Below are 21,431 nucleotides of genomic sequence, written 5' to 3'. Positions count from 1 at the left end.
TTTTTAAATCAAAAACATTAAAAAATAAACGCTAAGGTTTTATAGTTCATGATTCTTTTAAAGGAAGTCTTTAAAAAGTTAGGCCTTCAGAATTTAAAATTTGACGACAAACAAAAGCTCACTTTATTGCTCAATATCAATTTAGAGCAGATCTTTTCCTGTTTACAATATTTCCCATGTAGTCAATGTTGTAAAATTTTATTTAGGAGATTCTGCCCCCTGGAAACTAGCTAATGTCTACCGTGATGTATAACCTTTGTGCTTCAACAAGTTTTCACTACACTTAAACAAACACTTGATTGCAAACAACTCTCATTGCGGCTCGTTTTATTGTATATAATCAGATTATAGAAGTATTTTTTTTCATAATTACTGATTGTTTTGATAAAATAACACGTTCCAAACAAAGATAAAAAGTTTGTTATCCTTGATTGCTCTTGGGAAAAACGTAAATGTTTTAATTTATGCCTTTGGTAACAAAATGTTTTTATTGCGTTTTATTTTCAGTGGGAATCTGAAACGTCTTTGGCAAAGGCAAACATGTTTTAACAAGTTTGTTTCCAAAATAAGCTAATAGTATACATTTTAAATACTATTAGTAGAACCTCGGTTATTTAGTAGGTCTAAATAGGTTGGCACACAATATCATCATCCAGGATGCATTGCCTCTTATTTTCCCCCTATTTTCTACTTTCCTATCTTCTTCTGATTTTCTGACTTTTTAAAGGTGTTTCTAACTGTCTTCTATGAAATTTGCTCGTACCAGTGAAATAGGTCTTCTACCCTGGTTCAAACTATCAAACGCAAGCAACCTTGATTTTCAAACCAAACGCCTAACCGCTTGCACCACTGAGACAGGACATAATCCAATCAACGAGAGAGATGAGAAGAGAGAAGCAAACCCTCACCTGGAAAATTATTTGGAATGTTACAATCGCGAAAATAAAAGTTCATACGATTCTTTTTCATTTACTGTAGACTTTCTAGAAAACATATTACGAGTTCAACTTTTCATTTTAATTATAAACTCTAGTAAAACCTCCTAGTACTTTCTTTGAAGTTTTTTGAAAGCTTTTGAATAACTTTGTCTACCTTTTTTCGATTAAAAAACACACATCTCGTTTTTAGTTACAATTTATATAGTCGCAAAATTAAATAAAGAAGGCCATTTTTGCGAAATTTACATGGCTGGAATCCCCCGCCCTGGCCTGAGGGGGGCTAAAAGGTCGAGCAGCAATTGGTACCTGATTTTAGCCAGTGGGTAGGGGGGACTAACCATGTTAGGGGTCACCTAAATTTTTTCAGATGGACCTGGGGGCTAGATTCTATGTTTGGTGATTTTTTTCTGAACTTATTTTTCTTTCATCATAAACTTCACTATGGAATGTCATTTGTCTAAAAAAGTGTGTTTCTGAGAAAACTGTGTGTGCGCTGAGCTATTTCTAAAAATTTGTGCACTAGCACGTCTTCATATTGTTTTCTAAAGATTTGTGCAATAACACGTCTTCACTATAGATGGGGTCGTTGTAAAACATGGATTAGCTCCATTGAGTACTTCAGTGGAGTACCTATTTGAGTACTCTAAAAAGATTGCAGACCAGATTTTAGATTGCCGTGAGAGGAAAATAAAGGCCTGTATAATTTTGCACTCTAAAAACACTCTGTAGCTCAAGAATGTTGCTTTCTGAATGGTCTCTTTTTTTTTATCCTTTTATGCCATCTGCATCACATTGAGTATGAAATTCTTATATCAAAGAAATAAGTTGGCAGACTCTATTTATTGTGATTCTTATTATTTTGTTAATTGAAATGTATCTTGTCAATAAAATGACAATGAATAATTAATGCTTTAAAACCCCTCTGTAACCTCTCTCACAGATTGTCCTAACTGCCATTACATATCCAGTCATACTACCTGCATCATATTGAGTATGATAAAAATTCGTTTTGGAAATGTTTTGATAGGCTATGTATTCTATGATTGTCACAACATTTTCTTTAAAAATGTCAATCTGTTGACAAAAGGACAAAAGAAAAATATTGCTTAAGAAAGCTCAAGTGCCCTGCTGGTGTTACATAAATAATATAACATAATATAATAATATATATACAATTACACTGATATTATATGTAATATTATAAAAGTGTTTGATATATCAATCAGAGCTATTCTGCAAGCTAAATCTGGTCTGTTTAATTGTAGAATCAACAAAGATTTTTTAGCAGAGAGCGTGCACTACATGAGCTTTACTGCCAGAAATGGTAGCCATTTTTTCAAAAAAAAATACTTTGTGATATTCATCGCTCTGACAGGTATTTTTGGGGGTACTCCATTAGGTACTCCATTGGAATACACCATGGAGCTAGTCCATGTTTTACAACGGCCCTTAAAAAATACACGATTTCTCTTTCGCACTGGGTAGGCTTTTAAATCGAAGTATGAAAAAAATCTGTAGTGGAACACACCGAGCGTCGTGCACTCTTAGAGGAACAAAGAAGTATGATTGATAAACTTGGTGGAGTTATCAAAACAAATTTGTTGTTAAAGAGATTTAAAAGTAAGTAAAAATACAGGCGCCAGATATCAAGTTCCATGTTTCGACCAATCGTCCCAAGTTAGAGCAGTTGACGGTAAAATGTATATCTCCTAATCACAAAAGTGATGTCATGCATAATTATATATATATAAGTTTAATATCAACCAAATTTGAGATTGCACGTCCACGGCAGCCATCGAAAAAGCATTTTTAACTCTAAAAATTTACCCGCCATTCTGTGGGCGAGTAACTTACCAAAAAAACTTGCGCAACAAATATGAGCGTGATCTGAACTGATTGGATGTGAATTATACCACGTGAACTATGACTCCTGGAAGGGAAAGTATTTCTCATTTTCCAAAACAAGATGACAGTGAGAGAAAACATGCCTTTTTGCTTTGGATGATAAAGGTTGTGAATTCTGGTTCATTTCTTGAGGTTTTCTCTCATTGTAAAAGCCTCTACTAATTAAAGAAGTGAAAAACCCACTTATAATATTTAACCCAGACGGTACTAATCGATAAATTCGATTATCGAATTAATCAATAATGATCGAAGTAATCGAACGACCATTTATCGATTAACAATCGAATTTCGAGTACCAAAATTTCAAAAGAATTGTGAGTTTTCGATCACTTTCTTAACAACCCTTCGAAGGCTTGATAACCATTTGAGTACTTTGATTGTTATTGATTACTTTCGATAACTTCAATAACCATTGATTTCTTCGATAACCAGTTGATTACATAGATACCTTGAAAAAACCATAAATACATTGACCTAAAACCAAACCACAAAAAGAAGCCTTATTAGAATCACTTTCAGTACTTCCCTGCCATTTTGAGTGTGCTTGCCCTGGGTTTCCTTAAATATCCCATATCGGGCATCGTGATTGATCGGAGAGAAAGTGAAAGTGGTTTCACGCGTAAACCACATGTTTTAATTGGACGAAATAAACTCAGTCTCATATTTTATTGGACGAGATATAAACTTGGTTTCAGATTCCGTTGCTTTGCTACAGGAAACATCCGACACAATCGAAGGTATTCAACATGATTGAAAGTGATTGAAAGTAATCGAACAGTAATCGAAACGATTGAACAAATCGAAAATGGTCGATAAAAATGCCATGATTTGGAGTTGAGTGAACTATTCAATCAGCGATAGAATCGATACCGTCAACTGCTCCAACTTGAGACGAGTGTATGCAACATGGGAGTGTTGCATATCTGGTCTGTATTTTCACTTACTGTAAAATCGAAAGAGAAATTGTGTATTTTCAAATACACCGTTCCTTAGAACTCAAATCAAATGACTTTGGAGGTTCGGTGAAATGGTGGCCGAATTGCCGTCCCATGTTTTGTCAGATACCGTAGAATCATCTAATATCGACATGCGTCTTCTAAAGTTGACACCGGATCTGTAAAAATAATGTTTTGATCTGAAATTTTCAGTAGGGGTGGCCAACATGGTTCCCTTGCTCATATCAGGGGGGCCCGAGACGGGGGTAAGAGAATTAAAGTTTCTAAGTAAAATCTTAATTATCACCCAAAAAAGTGCCTATTTTATGTCCATATCTTTTAAATAGATTGTCCCAGCCTTATCCCTCTTTCAGTAAAGCTTCCTATACCTTTTGTCATTCAGAAAAACCAAAAATGTTGGCCATAATTGCTTGCTTTCAGTTCCTGTAGCCAGTAGTGTGACCCCCTGTATATCTACCGGGTGACCCACGAAAAAGTTCGGACAGTTTTCGGCGTCTCGAGGCCGAACAAATGTCTCAAAGTTCTTGAAATTTTAATATGTAGAAAGCAGATATTCTAACTTAAAGTTTGAGCTATTACTTTTTAAATTTGACCCACAAGTTCCCTACTTATGAGCTTTTAAAGTCAAAATTCACTTTTAAGAAAGAGCGAAATTACGTCAAAAAAGAGGTTTTCTGTCAAGAGCCTTGTAAACATTCCAACAACTTCCATCGAAATTATCTATCAAAGCTCAGTCTACCATTTTTAGCGCGGTCCGATGATTGAGCAGTCACGTGCGTTTGGTTTGGGAACGCGAAACACGAATGCAAACTACCCATGTCTAAATTTTCAATATATCTCCAGAACTAACAGATTTTTTGAAATTCTGTAAAAAGGTCCAAGTTCCTGAATAGTTTTACTATGTTCTATGAAAAAATCATAAGCATCAGTCAAATACTTGTTCATCTATTTATTAAGATTGAAGACAAAAATTTGCGAAGAAAAATAAACCTTGAGCACAAAAAATGCTTTTTTAAACACTTTTTTCCACCGAAAAACAAATAACTTTTACAGACTTACCTTGCCCAAACATTGAAGAAGCCTTTACTAATTAAAGTAAATGAGATAAGATAAGATAAAACCTTAAAATCAACCAGAATTTACAACCTTTCGTCCAAAGCAAAAGACGTGCTTTTCTCGCCGCCATTTTGTTTTGGAATGAGAATTCTAGAGAATTCCATTCGTTTCCAGCTCCCGCGGTCTTTTTTCATCCAATCAGATCGCGCGATTTCACTTTCGCTTTCTCTAGTCCAATAAGAATGCGGGATTTGAGTCATGTGACATCTCTATTAAAAAACCCGCGCGAAATACAGGGGTCACAAATAGAAATACAGGGGGTCACACTATTGGCTACAGGAACTGAAAGCAAGCAATTAAGGCCAATATTTTTGGTTTTTCTGAAGGACAAAAGGTATAGGAAGCTTTATTGAAAGAGGGATAAGGCTGGGACAATCTATTTAAAAGATATGGACATAAAATAGGCACTTTTTTGGGTGATAATTAAGATTTTACTTAGAAACTTTAATTCTCTTACCCCCGTCTCGGGCCCCCCTGATATGAGCAAGGGAACCATGTTGGCCACCCCTACTGAAAATTTCAGATCAAAACAAACTAGGCCTAAACAAACAAGGAATTAATTCCTGTAACTCAAAGAAAGTTGGAAAAAGCTGGTTTTTGACTGTTTCTGATCCTAAAGTGCTATTTTTTGGTAAAAGCTATGCAATTTATGTTTGGATTTCTAGAAAGCTTACCCATTCATTGTTAATACATTTTTTATTTGAAAGTAATCTCTTCATGGAATAAAAAGATATAGTCAAATCTTGTAGGGTCATTTTTCAAAATTTTTTTGCCAAATTCGATTTTCGCATTTCACCATTTTACCCTACGCAAACGCACGTGCAGAGCGCCCGAACTCCCGCGCGGCGCGCGGCGCGCACCGCGGGGATGAAAAACTTCAATCTGTCAATCATTTTCTCAAGCGAAGAGTACGCGAAGCGATTCTAGCTTTACGATAGTGCCGCGGATCATCAATGGATAGTATTCAATTATCATTTATCCCTTTATTTTCTTTCCTAGAACTTTTGCAAAAAAAAGGAAAAATAGAAAAGTTGTATTTTTTACTGCTCTATTCACATACTGAATTTGAAAGATCTTCTATGTGGCGTTTTTTTGCAAACTTCAAAAAACTGATTTTTGTCCCGCCTTTGCGGGACTTTGGCTTAAGTGCTTGAGTGCAGCATAGGGTACAAAGTCCAAACATGCGTTTCCCGTAATTTTTGTGTGAAGAGTTAGGTCTGGTTAGGTCTATACTAGGGTGCGCACTCGTCGGGACTTTTTGCGTGGAAAAAGTCGAAAATCAAAATTAGAACATTCCATCCATCATAACTTATCCTTAACAACTCCAAACTTGTTCATTCTTTTTTTTTAAATACTCAGAATTTATCAGAGAAAACAAAGAAAAAAACCCCATCCCATTACCTACCTTCAATAAAAAGATATACCATTTATTAGACATCAAGGTGAAAAAATGGCGACTCGGAATTCGTGGCACCATCGTCTACCTTGACCACCATTTTTCAAATGCCTATCGCTAATGAGCTGGATTAGTTATAGACTCGCGGTTTTTTTTATAAAACGCGGGAAAGATAGTACTTTAGTTTGTCACGTGGTAGCCTTTTCGATAATCTACGGGCCGTCTTTAAATCGAGAAAAAAGAAGAAATCTTGATTTTTCGGCACTTTCCTGAAATTTTTATCAGGGCTACCATATATGGTTGGAAAGCTAAGGGTTTCAGCTTTTCATTGGTAAAATTTGTTTTTAGCTATCATTTCCAGCTCATTAGCGATAGGCTAAAGTTTAACAGTCATCGGGCCGATTTTCAGACCGCGCCAGCAAAACTCCTCACGCCCCGCCACACGGAAGACTAGATTTCATCCGCCATTTTTGGCGCGATTTTGGTGCTTCCGAAAATTATTTCTTGCTGGCGTGGTGTAAGGAGGCGATTCTTTGAAAAGGTGGTTTTTTTGTGGTTTGAAAATGGAATAACTTTGGAACTACTTAACCAATTTTAACAAATGACCCCTCATTTTTCTCACAAAGGTAAGGACTTTCAAATAAAATTAGTTTGGTTTTCAAAATTTGAGGGGAAAATTTTGGCCTGACCACCCTATCTATACTGAGTAACACTCGTACTTACTTACAAAAACAAATATTAAGCACCTAAAAGCAGAAAGTCACAGTTGGTAATCCTTTAAGCACACGCCGCAAATGCCTTAATCTCCAACTAAAAGGTTACCTTGCAACCGTGACGCGTGCCTTTGTGGATCCGGGATTTAGGCTATTTCTTTACATTCCCCAGGATTGCGCGATTGCTTGAGGAATTTCAAAAGTTGAGGTTCTTGGTGGGAAAATGAAAAAGAGTTCCAATTTTAACTACCGTCCGACCAACCGACCCATTTTTCAAAGCTTCTAGGACACGAACCAAACAATCAATTTGGCCTCTGGAGTCTGGCCCAGGACCAGCACCAGCAGGTGCCCAGAGGTGCATGCAAAATTCTTTGAATTCATAGCCCTTCTTCCCAGGTACAACACACAAAAAACATGGAAATATTCTCGAGTACAACCTTGTCATACTCACTGAGCTTTTGAGCTTTATATATAAAAGTCAGTGGTCATACTCTGCTAACTGGTTTGGAACTCAAGTCTTTAGCTGGATCTCCGTCTGTCAGTCAGCCATTACTGTTTACAAAATTTTCTACCATCTACGTACACAAAGCTTTGTGCCGAACATATTGAAAGATTTCCTTCGCTCTGTCCATCAACCAGACTGTACATAAAATAATGAAATAACTGCGAAGGTCACATGGGGCGTGATTTCAAAAGTTTATGGCGTTGAGAGGGGCGTTTGGGGCGCCACAAATGGGTTTCACCAACTTTTTTTTCGATATCAACTTTTTTTTTCAATATCAACTTTTTTCGATACCGCAATTTTCGAGTCAGGAATTTTTGAGTTACGTCCTTATCGGCCCTTTTTAAGGCAGCCCTTATTGGCGTTATTTTTGGGCTCGCGGCGTAATAAAGGTTGGTGTAAAAAGGGCCGGTGTAAAAAGGGCCGGCGTAAAAAGGGCCAAAATCTTTATTTACCTAGAAGAAGTGGCGTTAATTTTTGACAATTTTTTCTCAATTTAAAGGATTTTAGGCATGATTAAAGGATGAAAACTGTCAATTTTTTAACTCTATATCCGAAATTTCAATGATTTTTTTTAAATGGAATTTTCAACAGTTTAATACTGAAAGATGACATTTTCATGTAAATTTTAGTTAATACTTACTGTTTTGAAGCCTATATAGCGATTTTTACAAGTTTTGGCGTTATTTACGGCTCTAATTGGCATAAGGAATGTGGTGGAATGAGGGCTGGCGTAAAAAGGGCTGATGAGGTATTAAAATTATAACCCGGATGGGAATTATAACGTTTTCTTTTTAGGTGGCAAATTATGACGTCACTCAACTCTAAGTCATTTTAATATGATTTTCGAGAGTTAAAACTAGTTAATTAACTCGATTTATTAGTTATTACGATGAGAAAGCCGTACAAAATGAACATTGCCCTTGGGGGACTTTATCCAATGTTTTATCAGTAATTTTTCATTGGTTTTCTCAAAGATATATGCCTGTATATGATTGCAGCTTCCTAGGATATTTTCATCGAAAAAGTTAAAAGCTCGAGTTGAACGCGGAGATTTTTTGGGTAAAACATTTCTGCAAAACTGTCCCACTTAGAGTCCCAAAACGTCAATTTTTTTCTCTCTCTAAGGGTAGATTTTAGATTTTTAGCTCGGACATATACTAGTCACCTTGCAAACGAGACTAGTGTTAGTTCCCCTGGAATAACTTAAGATTGTACTCTCTGTAATTCCAATTTCAATTCAAAGAAAATATTTGATCCCTTGAAGAACTCATTAGAGAGAGTGGATCAGGATGACATTAGTTTCACTGATACGCATCGCACCCAATACGCCTTAGAAACGCCCTTCCACTGATACACTTCGCACCCAAAATGGGTTAGAAACTTAGACATTTCACTGAAATGAATCGCATTCAAAACGTCTTTAGAACCACACCCTTCCACCGATACGTTTCGCACCCAAAATGGGTTAGAACTTAGACCTTTCACTGATACGAATCGCATCCAAAACGTCTTAGAACCACAACCTTCCACCCTGATACGCTTCGTACACAAAATGCGTTAGAACTTAGACCCTTCACTGATACGAAACACACCCAAAGCGTCTTAGAACCACACCCTTCCACCGATACAATTCACACCCAAAATGGGTTAGAACTTAGACCCTTCAATTGATCGATACGCTTTTTGGGTGCGAAGCGTATCAGTAAGAAAATGGGGGGGGGATGAGCAGGTTTATTTTTTGTCAGTAAATTTACCTTTGGGCACCAAACTTATCAGTCACTCTCACTGATACGCTTGGCGCCTACGGGGCCCTGCAATGTCAACTTGATCCGAAAGAGTCATGCAGCTCAAAAAACTTTTTTGTGATAAAAACTCGAGTAAGAGTTGAGTGAAACACTTTTAATTCAAGTAACCCGAAAGCTCCTAACTGGAAAATTGTTAACTCGAGGTTTTCTAACTCGACAATTTCGGCGCTAAAAAAGTTGGTATCCAAAAAAGGTCAATATTGAAATTTGGTATTGCAAAAAAAGTGGGTATCGAAAAAAAGTTGGTATTAATAACCCTTTTTGACGCGCTATAACGACGGCTGGACGATGCAATGACTCTACATACTCTTTATCTCTTCACCCCTTTCTTTATACCCCCTACTCTACCCCATCCCCTACCTGACAGTTTACATATGCTCTGTTCCTACTCTCCTGAACATGATATTTTCTATGTATATTTTTTTTGTGCTCTTTATTCCACTTTTTTAAACTGTACATATTATATACCTAGCTATTTAGGGTAATAAATGAGAAATGAAATAATGTATATGTATTATGTATGATCTGATATCAGCGGTTTCAGAGCTGTAGCTGGTGGCGGGGGCATGTACGCGGCGGGGACACCCCCCCCCAGAAACTAATTTGAAAAGGTGCCAAACAGGTTAGAGGTGCCAAACAGGAAAATTGTAATTAATACGTAAGCCCAGCTTAGCTTGCAGCCCTCTTCTAATTGAAACGTGAAAAAGGCACTAGTTTTACGAAAATGCAACCTCGTTCCCGTGTATCAAAGACTTTATTGAAATTACTTATAGACGTCAGAGAATATTATCTAGCGCTATCAGTAAACATCAAAAAGCTGATAATACGCAGGGCGAACGAGGTTGTTATTAACAAGCTCGCATTTTGTATTGGATAAAATAATGTTTTTTAACAAAATATTTTGCGCCAATCCTTGGCCATCCCCGGAATTTTTTCATATCACGTCACTGTAGAGAATCAGAAGTTACGTTTTCCAGGGTTCCGTTTTCCGAGAAAATATTGGTTTATTGTCCAGCTTAGACTTTGATTGCAGATTGTTGAAAATTTTAAAAGTTCTTTAAAAACACAATAAAATGATTTCATTTAGAAATATTAATCTCTATATCAGTATAGTCAGTTTTTCTCCATCAGGAGCTTATTAATTTGACTTTCGAATACACTCCTGTGTCACAGACTCGCTGGGACCCCAGCCCCACTTCGAAATTTTGCCAAAATTTCGTCCCCGGTGGAAAAAACCCTGAATTTCTATCCCCATTGGGATTTCGACAGGAGTTTTTATCCCCACAGAAGAAAAAAGCTCCACCAGGGCTATGAGGGGTGTTTCTAATAAACTCTTTTTAATGGAAAAAGAGACAAAGAGATTGTACCCCTTCACTGTTCCATAGAATACCTTTCCCAGTTTTGCAAGCTTGGACAATTATAGTTTAATGGAAGATGCAAATGACCATTATAATTTGAAATAAAAATCCCATATATACTAAAGCCTTCAAAGCCTATATTCAAAATTGAAAATTGGCAGTCCAAACTTTTTTAAACATTGTTCTTAATGAAAAAAAAATACCTCGTTAGAAAAGATAAGTAGATTGATGGACGTGTTAAAGAATCTTTTGAAAATTTGAAAATGCAAATACATGATCAAAAAATGCTATTGCAAATTTTTCTGAAACTTTAAACCTCTGATTTCAAATATATTTTTAACATTTCTTTTGAATCAATAGTTGCAGCAGAGGAATGTAAAGAGATGGAAAAACAGCTTCTTGAAAACAATGGAAAAACGGCTCGTCATATACCAGGCCTCTTGCCTTTAAGAGAGTTTATGTCGAGTAAATAGGTTTCTTTTGTTGTCGCTATAAAAAATCTGCATAATTAACGTGTTGTGACAAAATTCTTTTGTTTCAAGCCTGATTATGCGCAAACTTTTAGGGCCTATATTTTGGGTACACCTCTCCTAATACGAAAAGGTACCTATATCTTCTTGCTCAGAAATTCCGAGCGATTCTACTGATATAACCGCATCATGACCGCAACATCATATGGAAAGCTAGAGCTCGAGAAAATTATAACTTCATTTTTATTTTACTAGACTTCTGACAGTTTTACAAGAACCAATTTAATAGCATTGCGTTAATAATTTCTTTTGTTGTACATTGCTAAAAATATATTGCTCCTTATTCTTAAAAATTGAACAAGTAATCGGCAAGAAAGGAAAAACAAATTTTCATTTTTATCGTCAAATCATGTAGAAACTGTCCGATTTGTATGGCGAGCCGTCTTTTCTAGACTATCATTTAATGACCTAATCAACGTTTTTACAATAGAATTTTCAATAGAATTGATCATTGAACTTTGAGTAATCAGGAAAGCTGTTTTTCCATCTCTTTACATTCCTCTGGTTGCAGATCCAAATTTATCACACATTTTGACCATTTGTCGAGGAAAAATCTGGGCGAGGCATCAAAATTATTTTTAATGTTCAGACAATGTAATTTAAAAGAAAACAGAGAATAGCGGTCTTTGAAAAGAATTGGAAACACTTTTAGAATAAGATTCGAAATTTCATTTAATTTATTTTAAGAAAAAAATTTACGTTTAAGAATTCTAAGAATGATAGAATAAAAAAGGAAAAAAAAACAGTCAAAAAAGGTTAAACAACTGAACTATATAAAAATATACATTATGAAAAATATATTTTTGAAAAATGTCTTTACTTTTTTCCTTGCTTTGGTGGGACAAACGTAGCAAGCTTTGTGTTGACTTTCAAAAACGAGTTGCCAAGTGGATCTGGTTTGATTCCTTGAAGGTCGAAAGCCAATTCCTTTCCTTTCTCAAACAGGATAACATGTGAAGATCCACCAAAATGGAATGTACCAATATTCTCTCCTTTCTTGATATATTGATTTGGCTGAATTTTTAAATCGACGGTCGATACATCGACCATACCGATTGGCACGAAGGCTACAAGACCAAGGGCAGTTTCAGTGTCAATGATGACCACACCACGAGTGGAGACGTGAGCAAGATAAGGCTGAGCTGCGATATAATTGGCAGAATTATCAGTGTAGTATGGTTGAGAGAAGTAAGTACCAGACACCAGTCTTGATACGACAACTTTACCAGATACTGGAGCATGGAATTGATGATAGGTGTGTGGGCTCAGGAAACCTTGGTAGATAGTTCCACCAATGAATTTCTCCATTAATGGGTCGTTGTCCAAGATATATGCGACGGAATAGGGTTGAGACTTGATCCAGTAGGCATCATATTTCTGGACGACGTAGGTCACTCCATATGGTGCATTTTCACAAGCATTTACAACAACATTTGGGTCATCTTCACCACCTACTGGTCTGGCACCTTTTTTCAAGTCTCGTGTGAAAAAATCATCAAATGATTTAAAGCCTTTATGTGGGGCGTTAGGATCACACACAAAGTCATCGTCAAAATTAGGCATCTCTGATAGGGCGAGTGGTGTAAACCAACCATTTTCAACGTCAGCAAGTTTATCAACAGAATTTGATGTTAACAACCAGTTCTTTTGGTAATCATTCAAGATATTCCTGAAGAGCTCGTTTACACGTCTTTTCAAGAATGCGGCATATCCAGCAGGAGTAACCATGGCGTATGTCAAAAGGGCACCAACTGGACATGGGATTTGAATGTCTGTAAAAGAGGATGAAATTGTGTAATGTAATTATCATTTAATAGGATTAAACTAAAGCCAGTACACGGTCTTTTATACCCTTATCTTGTGATCCGGCGAGAGGAAAATTGTTGAGCTAATATGCATGGATTGAAAATGTCTTAAGGACATGATTTAAAGTTTTAAATCTCCTACCATTTGCTTACACAGAATTATTAAACAAAGGAAATGACAACTTTTTTTACTCCTGCGCTGCACTAGCACACAACTTGAGAAAATCATATCATTGATAGACCTTTTCATCAATTACGTCACGAGCATCACTTTACCTCGTTTTGAAATTATTGCCATAATGATTAACTCCCACCGGGTTTTATTAAAACTAATTTCTATTTATAAAAAGTTATTTCATTTTTCGAGGGACAATAACCATGGTAATTTTTTGAATACAAGGCAAGTGGTGTTCGTGCGAATACGCACGCCTTCTTTCTTTTATCATTGGAAAAGGATATTTCTTTTATCATTGGAAAAGGATATTTTTACAGTTGAGATTTTAAATCATATTAATTACAACACCCCTGTCTCACAGCCACGGTGAAATTTTCTTACAGTGGGGATAAAGATTTGGATTGAAATCTCAATGGTGACAAAAATTCTATTGTTCCAATGTTAAAAATTTCAGTGGGAATGGTTTTGGAGTCCAATTTTTAACAATTTCGAATAGGGATAAAATCAAGGTCAATCTCTCAGTGGGTTGAAATTCTAGGGTATTTTTCCCACCGGGGACAAATTCTTTTCCAAATTTTCCACTCGGGTTGGAACCGTGACACAGGGGTGTATTACAGCTCAAAGCACCAGTAAGAAGTCCCAGAGTGTCAGGAGGAAAGAAATCTAAGTGTAGTTTTCTAACTCCCCGTTAATAAAAAAATTTATATTAAACAAAATGAAAAAATCCTGCAAAGATGTTTACTGTTATTGAAAAAAATTGCTATTCGTACCTGATTCATTATCGACATAATCAGGCGTTGTTCGGATGGTGTCACTCAAAAGAAGTATCATATCAGCTGGGCCGAGTGCCTCTGGATGATCTTGCTGTCGAAACATTTCAATAACCAACTGCCCAACATCTGCTTCGGTACCGATTGCATAAATCAATTCTTTAATGGAATCAGAGAAAGCCATTTTATCGACTATAACTTTGATTAAAGATGCATTTCGCACAAACTCTTGAAGCTCTTCGTCAGCAGTTTGAGCATCTGGGAAGTATTTCTTGAATGCAGCATATCTAAGATATTATTAAAAGTAAATTATTCAAAATAAATTGGAAATTTTGTCGCCTTTTTAAAGTTTGTTAGTGTTATTGGGCTCTTCCAGAAAATTTTGTACATGGGGGGGGGGTTGGAGGATAAATTGGATATTTTGTAAGAGGGTAGTGAAATATCTGCACAATTTGCCTTGCTTTAGGGGCAAACTTGCTCTAATTAGGGGTGATTTTGAATTTCGGGGTAGGGGGAGTTCAACTGATGCTTGTCCGGGGGTAGGATCCGTTGTCCGGGGGTCAAAATTCACAGGTCCGGGGATAAATATCTTCTACCCCGATATTCTTTTTTTAGAAGAGTCCATTTAGGTTATCGTAGGTTTTGGCCGATTTTTAGCCTATAAAAATGCGTGTAATACGAATATATTAAAAAATCGATTTGATGTGCTCATTAGATGTACTAAGCATAGTTACTTCAAATCCAATTATCTAAGTTTTAACAAGTGGAAAAAAGTTTTGTTTGGAACAATCTTTCAAGATTATTAGGTCTAAATCAAGATGACAACAGCCGAAAGAATTCATTCCAAAAAGAATATAATATTGGTTTGTTACCTTTCTGGATTCTTTGCTTTATAATTGGCCAATCGTTTTCTGGCCCATTTCAAAATCTTTGAACGATCACTTGGTAGCCATTTTGCAACTCCTAATGTTGAGCTCATCTTCCTGTGTTGTTGTTGTTGCTGTTTTTGTTGTTGCTGTCTTCAGAGAAGCGTTGAATGATTTGAAAGATTTTTCAGCCTCTATTTATACGAAAAATTTGTCTCATTTAATTTGACACACGCCCATATTAAAACAAGGGTGACGAAGAGCATATTGAAATAATATTAGCCTTATAAGGGGTGTCCAAAAACCAAACTCGTCGAACTTAGTCCTTTTGGCATTTTTTTGGACAAATAACAACTTGAGCAGCTTGAGCAAAAGAAGGAAAAAAACTTGTGGTTTCCGCGTAACGAGCGTATTATCCAGACATTGCATTTGTTTTGCGGTGAAACGATAAATTTAAGTACTCCTTTTTTCGGAAGCTTTTAAATGTCGTTTCGTTTAAAGTACTTTGAATACTCTTACAAGGAATTGACACGCAATGTGCACTTACAGCTGAACAATGTGCACGCTATCAAGAATTTGGTGCAAAATTACACCAAGAGTACAGCAAATGTAAAAGAAACTAACAAAAGATGAAGCTTTGGACTTTTTACTTAAAGCTAACATTTTAAAACTCTTAAATTCCTCATAGTCCGGGTAGGGTCGTGTAAAGGACCCGATTAGAAAGAAGTAGCTAGGAAAGAGCACATCGCCTAAACGGGTGCCCAGCTATGTGAGTGCAGTCAAAGTACCTATGTGAACAGAGGACGAATATGTTTTGAATAAATTGACTGGTCGAAATATCTCAGCTTTCATGGGAAAAAAAAGAACCTAGCTTACGGAAACCAGAAAATGTAAAAGGAAACACCAATTCTTGAACTTAAGCATACCTAAGATGCTACAAAACCATAAATGAACGAAATAAGACGACAACGCATAGTAAATTAAACTTTAGTAAAACGAACCTCTCACACACACAAGACACTCACTCACGTCTCTCAATGTTGAACTGATTTTCTATGTACAAAATTACAGTTAATAAACATATCTTAATTTCCCTAGAGGAATCACAAATGACATATAAAATGCAATTTGGGAATACAAAAGATACTCGAAACAAAGGGAATACTAAACAAAAGAGGACTCAAGAGACACATGTAAACTAAGCTCGTGTTCACACTACAGACCTTCCTTAATAAAAATGTAGTTAGGAGAATCTTTTGTTGACTACAATACAGAACGTGCATTTAACCATGAACATCTATTGTCTTAAGGGTAGGGTAGAGGCTTCCCTTAAAACAAAAGATTTTATTAAGGAAGCATAAACAAAGAATGCGTGCAGTGAACAAAAAGTTTTACGATTTCAAAAACGAATGAACTGAGGAAAAAATTAGAAATAGTGCAAACGGTGTTGTTGATGTGTAAGATGAATGCAGTTAATGAGTAAAACCATTAGAACAAATATGTTTGCGGATTTCAAGTGATGTATAGATATCAACCAATCACAGGTGAAATCGAAACTCTCAATAAAAAATCAACCAATGAGAAGCCTTAAGCAAAATCAATTACCGTGTTATAATAGATCTCGTGAACCTACAAAGAACTGTAATAAACCAGTGTATTCATCCATCATAAATCTCTTTGTTTAACTTTGATAGATTTAATTAAGGAAACCTTCCAGTGTGAACGCGCCCTAAAAGACTCTACATTTCAAACTTCAAAAGGTTAAACACTCTCTGAAGGGATCCAATTAAAATAAAATGTTTGAAAAATATCTCCCATAGGATCATATTTTTAAGATTTTGAGGGAAAACCTCTCTAAGGGTCCGAAATGTGAAATGTGTAACAAAGAAAACATTTCTTTTTTTTTGACTTGATGTTCAATTTTGGGTTTCGACATATATCTTTTTTATTACAGTAGTCTCCCGATTATTTGAAGTTCTGGGACAACCGGGACAACGTGAATCCGTCCGGAATTTTAACTGAGTTTTGAGTAGATCAAAGGGGAAAGCTTTGAATAAACAAAAATTTCGGATATGTGGGGTCGAGTAACTGGTAGTAGACAAAGATCTTCGGAAATTTTAAAGCTATTCCAGGAGAAGGGTACGCTGCTCATGCTAGACTGGATATGACCAGTAACTTTCTTATGGCTATCTTTCCAAAATTTTGCTAGGCTGCATGCATCCCCAAATTAGTTTTGATATATATCATATTTGACCTATATCAAAACTTATCAGAGGGGATGTGTACAGCCTATAATTTTGCTCAACAATTAAACGCACCAAAGTTACAAACATTCTAAAAACAATCAGCCGGCACATAATTTGCGGGTTTTTTAAGAAGATTTTATTTACAACCGCTTTGTTCATCTCCCTACTCTTAAAGAATTAGGGAATTTGTATTTTCACCAGAAATTCTTTAATTTGAATGCTTAGCAAGCTTTTTGAAAGATCTAGCAGCGCCACAACTTGTACGCCATTTAAAAGAGGTGATTAAATCGGGGTTGAAATTTCGACGGAATAACCCATCACATAATCAAATAGCGCAAGAGTTTATATTAATATAAGTTTGATTTTTCAGTGATTTTCTTTTCAATTATAACGTTGAATATGTTGATTTAATAGAAAGTAATACTCACGAGACTCAGTATTTATTGTCAAATACACTCATGTGTCACAGACCCACTGGGACCCCAGCCCCACTGGAAAATTTGGTAAAAATTTCGTTCCCGGTGGGAAAATACCTTAGAATTTCAGCCCCACTGGGAAATTGATTTTCATTTCATCCTCATTCGAAATTCCATGTTTACAATTTTTACTCCAAAACCATCCCCATTGGATTTTTATTAGAATTTCTATCCCCACTGGGATTTTGATCCCCAACGGGGCTGCGAGACAGGGTTGTTCAAATTCAGGCCTCTGAAAGTCAAACTTTCATTAAAATTCTCATATCCTAAAGGGCTGAACTGTGAACTTTTTAAAAAGTTTTTAAAATATTCGTGTTCAATATCGCGTGTTTGTCTCTCTAAAAAACGTATAAGTACCACTTGAATAATTAGGGGAAAAATGTACTTAAGAACAGGAAGAGGGAGACTAAAAACGGAGCTTTTGTCTTTGTGTTTACTCAGATCACGATTTAATACACACCCACTCACTCGTTTGGGCTCAATAAAGAAATGTGTAACATATTGAAACATCAAAGTTCAAAACTAGTGTACCTGAATCTGTCTGAGAATTAAAAAGAGCATATGAAGGTACTTAGGGACAGGAATTGATCTCTAGATAAAAAGAAGAAAGAGCATATAGTGAAACCTCAAATGTTCAAAAAATACACCCTTGTGTTACAGCCTCGATGGGAACCTCCCCCTCTGTCTGAGAAGTTAAAAGAACATATAACAGCAGTAGGCATTGATCTCTAAGTAAAAAGAAAAGAAGAGCATGAAACCTCAAATGTTCAAAAATACACCCTTGTGTTACAGCCTCGATGGGAACCCTCCCCCCCCTGCTCACCGAAAAACCTTGTCCCACATACACTACAATTTCAGTCCGACCCGAAAATTGGCTTTTAAAATTGCACCCTTACAGTGCAGCAAATATCAGTGAAAATCATACCCTTAAAGTGCATTTTCCCCAAAATTTTCGATCCTTTTCGTGCAAAAAATGGTCAAAATTCTAGCATTTTTGGTCAAAATATCTAGATTTTTCAAGAATTTTCTGAAATTTCTACCCTTACAGTGTATCTCTAGCTTTTCCGGCCCTTACAGTGCATCTTAAACATATTGGAAAAGGTACCCATAGAACCCGCACATACCCGTCGGTCCTTTTGCCCAGCTGCCCCCCCCCCCGGGTGGTGAAGGTAAGAACATCATGGTATCGGTTATATTGAGCTAGTTTTTATAGGTTTATCGGGAAATAAATTAAACTTTAAGCAGTTTGCTTTGAAAACAGATTCTCATTATACACCACGCTGGAACACTCTAAAGGCCAAAACTCTCTAAGAGAATCTGGTGGACCTCTTTTTTTAATCCAGATATCGGATACCTTGGAGAGTTGTAGCTGCAATGAAGTTTGTAGTTTCATTTATATTATTACAGAAATCTACAAGTTCGGCTCACAGTGGGTCTCTAGCCGATCTTATTGAAACTCTTCTTGTATCGTATTTCAAGCCATGTGTTTTCCATGCATCTAAGTTTCTCTTTGAATGACTTGATGAAATCTGCTGAAACAACATCACTTAGTAGCTTGTTCCAGACTGGTACACACCTGTAATAAAAGAATTTGGTTTGTGTTCCGTCGAAGCCGTCATTCGCGAAGTTTGGTGAGAGTTCATGCGTGTGTCTTCCGTTTGGGCGTATCCGACTAGTCAGTTTGTCTGGTAATGTTGCTTTATCATAAAAGTGGAGGTGTTTGTAGACCTGCACCATATCAGAGAACTGTCTTTGAAATTCCAGTGTTGGTAGGTCAAGCATTTTAAGTCTTTCGCTATACAAAAGGTTGCGACACGTTTGGACTACAATCAAGGTCATAATATTTGAGAAAAAAGGGAAATTCACCTGGAAGTTTTGAAACCACAATCGATTTGTAAGTGCTCTAAAGTAGGTTCGAAGGGTAGAGTTTTAACGTTAGACTTAAGACTGAGGATCCAAAAGCTCAAAAATAGTCCAATAAGGTTCAGAATATAGCCTAGAAGTCTGCCAATCCCTTCCAAATCGAAATATTCGATTAAAATAAAGAGATATTCCAAAATTCTCGCTGGAACTTAAAATCTTGAAAAAAACGTTAAAATTAACGGAAATTCTCAATATATTTTAACCATGATTGTAGTCTTGTTGCGCGTCTTTGCACTCCTTCAAGCAAATTGACGTGTTTGCGTAGTATTGGAGACCAAACTGACTGTGCATACTCGAGATGAGGTCAGACAAAGGTTAAAAAGTATTGTTTCTTACATTGAAGCGCCAAGCTTTAAATCTTTTAGCCCTTTCTTAAAATGATTCAGTCTTACGTCTTACGACATGGAAAATAACTCATTGGCACTCTTGGAAAGTTAGGGCCCAATTAGAAATTAATTTGACCTTGCAAGAAAAGTTTTCCTTCAAACGTAAATTACGTAATTTTATAAAATTATAAAAATTGTCACTGAAATTGCCACTTTGGTTGAACCCACAACCTTGCGCACCGTAGCCGGTATAACCGTATGCTTCTAGCACTGCAATATAGTCGCTATATATAGTATACAATGCTTATATGATAAACTTTATTAATAAATGCTATTGTATGTTCGGATGATCCTTAAGGCTTGGGGACACGAGAAGTTCTTTCGCATTGGTGCAATGCAACATTCTCGTGTCCCCAAGCCTTCCAATCATCAATCTGGGTTTCTTCTAAAATAATTTATGAGCGAAGCAGTTTTGCTATATTGTGCACGCACGCACCTTTAACTTCTATCCCAAGCGAAAATTTGCCATAAAATTTGCTATAAATCACATCTTCAAACCGATGATTTTATCAAAATGACCTTGAATGGTTTGGCTTGAAGCCACGAAAACTTTCTCGGTTTGGTAGCTAGGACTGCGAAAAATGCCGTTTTAAAATGGTGTACCCTAGCAGTGAACAGCAACAAAATTACCGGAAGCCGAAACACGGACTTAGAATCTGAAGTTGATCAAATTGATGCGCGGGCGGCACGCGCATCTAAGCAATCTAAGCAGTGGTTCTTCGTTTTTAAATGTTTATTTTGCTGTTAAATGAAAAAAAAATTAGTTTGAACGGTGACAGAAAGGATCTTCATCATCCCTTGACTTTTAGCAGCAAGTATCAAATAAGGTAAATCAATGAGAGGTTTTTACAAGTCGCGCGGGAGGAGTGCTCTTTTAGTGAATGAAACTTACCTTGCAAAACCAAGTGGATATTCTATGATAAAGAAGTACGGAGGTAATCAAATTTGTCGAATTTGTCAAGAAATAAATCAAAACTGCCCAAGAACCAACAAGCCATCTTTGTACATTTTTGTTTTTGTTTTATTTTTATGTTTTGATTTGATGATTTCGCTCGACAGACGATTCGTGATTCGAATAAAAATGTTCGATCGTTCGACAAATATCGTTATTTTATTAAGGCACCACTAGAATAACTAGAAGGAAAAAAAGGGCGATGCGCGAGGGCGGGCGGCGGGGGTGTTGTGCCGCCGTGGATTATGTGGTGTGTTTGGGGCATTAAGGCTCTTACGACCCTGTCTCTATAAGCGGCTTTATCAGAGGGATTTTTAGAGTGTCTCTTATTTTGCTAGCAACTTGCGAATAGAGGTTGAGTCTGGATCGCTTCGCAACCCTTATACAATACGGCTAGTTTAATGAAGAGTAAGATATACCCTACGCTAGTGATGGTGAAAATGAGCAAGTCAATAATGGTCAGTAAGGCCAGAGATGAGATTTTACCCCGAAACAATACCCTGCCAGGTATCGGAAAACAGTAGTCGTAACTCATATGGCCATTTTTCGAGATGAAAGCCCGAGAGAAGCAAATATTTTACAGAAATCTGTAATAAATCTTTTGAAGCTA

At 36.5% G+C, this 21,431-nt stretch overlaps 1 protein-coding gene across 1 annotated transcript; it reads right to left on the bottom strand.

Moving 5' to 3' along the window:
• Positions 1-11,876: 11,876 nt before the first annotated feature.
• Positions 11,877-15,137, bottom strand: LOC136801448 (uncharacterized). Its single transcript, XM_067058087.1, has 3 exons — positions 14,845-15,137; positions 13,973-14,259; positions 11,877-12,994 (listed from the first exon to the last, which is right to left on the bottom strand). Exons 1-3 carry the CDS (start codon positions 14,949-14,951, stop codon positions 12,039-12,041), a joined length of 1,350 nt encoding a protein of 449 aa, XP_066914188.1. The 5' UTR covers positions 14,952-15,137; the 3' UTR covers positions 11,877-12,038.
• Positions 15,138-21,431: the final 6,294 nt, after the last annotated feature.

The sequence above is a fragment of the Clytia hemisphaerica genome, unplaced genomic scaffold, assembly GCF_902728285.1.
Source record: "Clytia hemisphaerica strain Z4C2 unplaced genomic scaffold, Clytia hemisphaerica genome assembly, whole genome shotgun sequence".
In the NCBI taxonomy this organism is placed as follows: domain Eukaryota; kingdom Metazoa; phylum Cnidaria; class Hydrozoa; order Leptothecata; family Clytiidae; genus Clytia; species Clytia hemisphaerica.
The sequence above is the reverse complement of the archived record's forward strand: the minus strand, read 5'-3'. Positions and strand labels throughout refer to the sequence as shown.

What these genes read in the sequence shown, in the direction of transcription:
- LOC136801448 (XM_067058087.1), bottom strand. Translation starts at nt 14,951, where the DNA reads ATGAGCTCAACATTAGGAGTTGCAAAATGGCTACCAAGTGATCGTTCA. An exon ending in AAAGCAAAGAATCCAGAAAG is followed by an intron (nt 14,260 to 14,844) that starts GTAACAAACCAA and finishes ATAATATCTTAG; the next exon opens with ATATGCTGCATTCAAGAAAT. An exon ending in TTATGTCGATAATGAATCAG is followed by an intron (nt 12,995 to 13,972) that starts GTACGAATAGCA and finishes CCTCTTTTACAG; the next exon opens with ACATTCAAATCCCATGTCCA.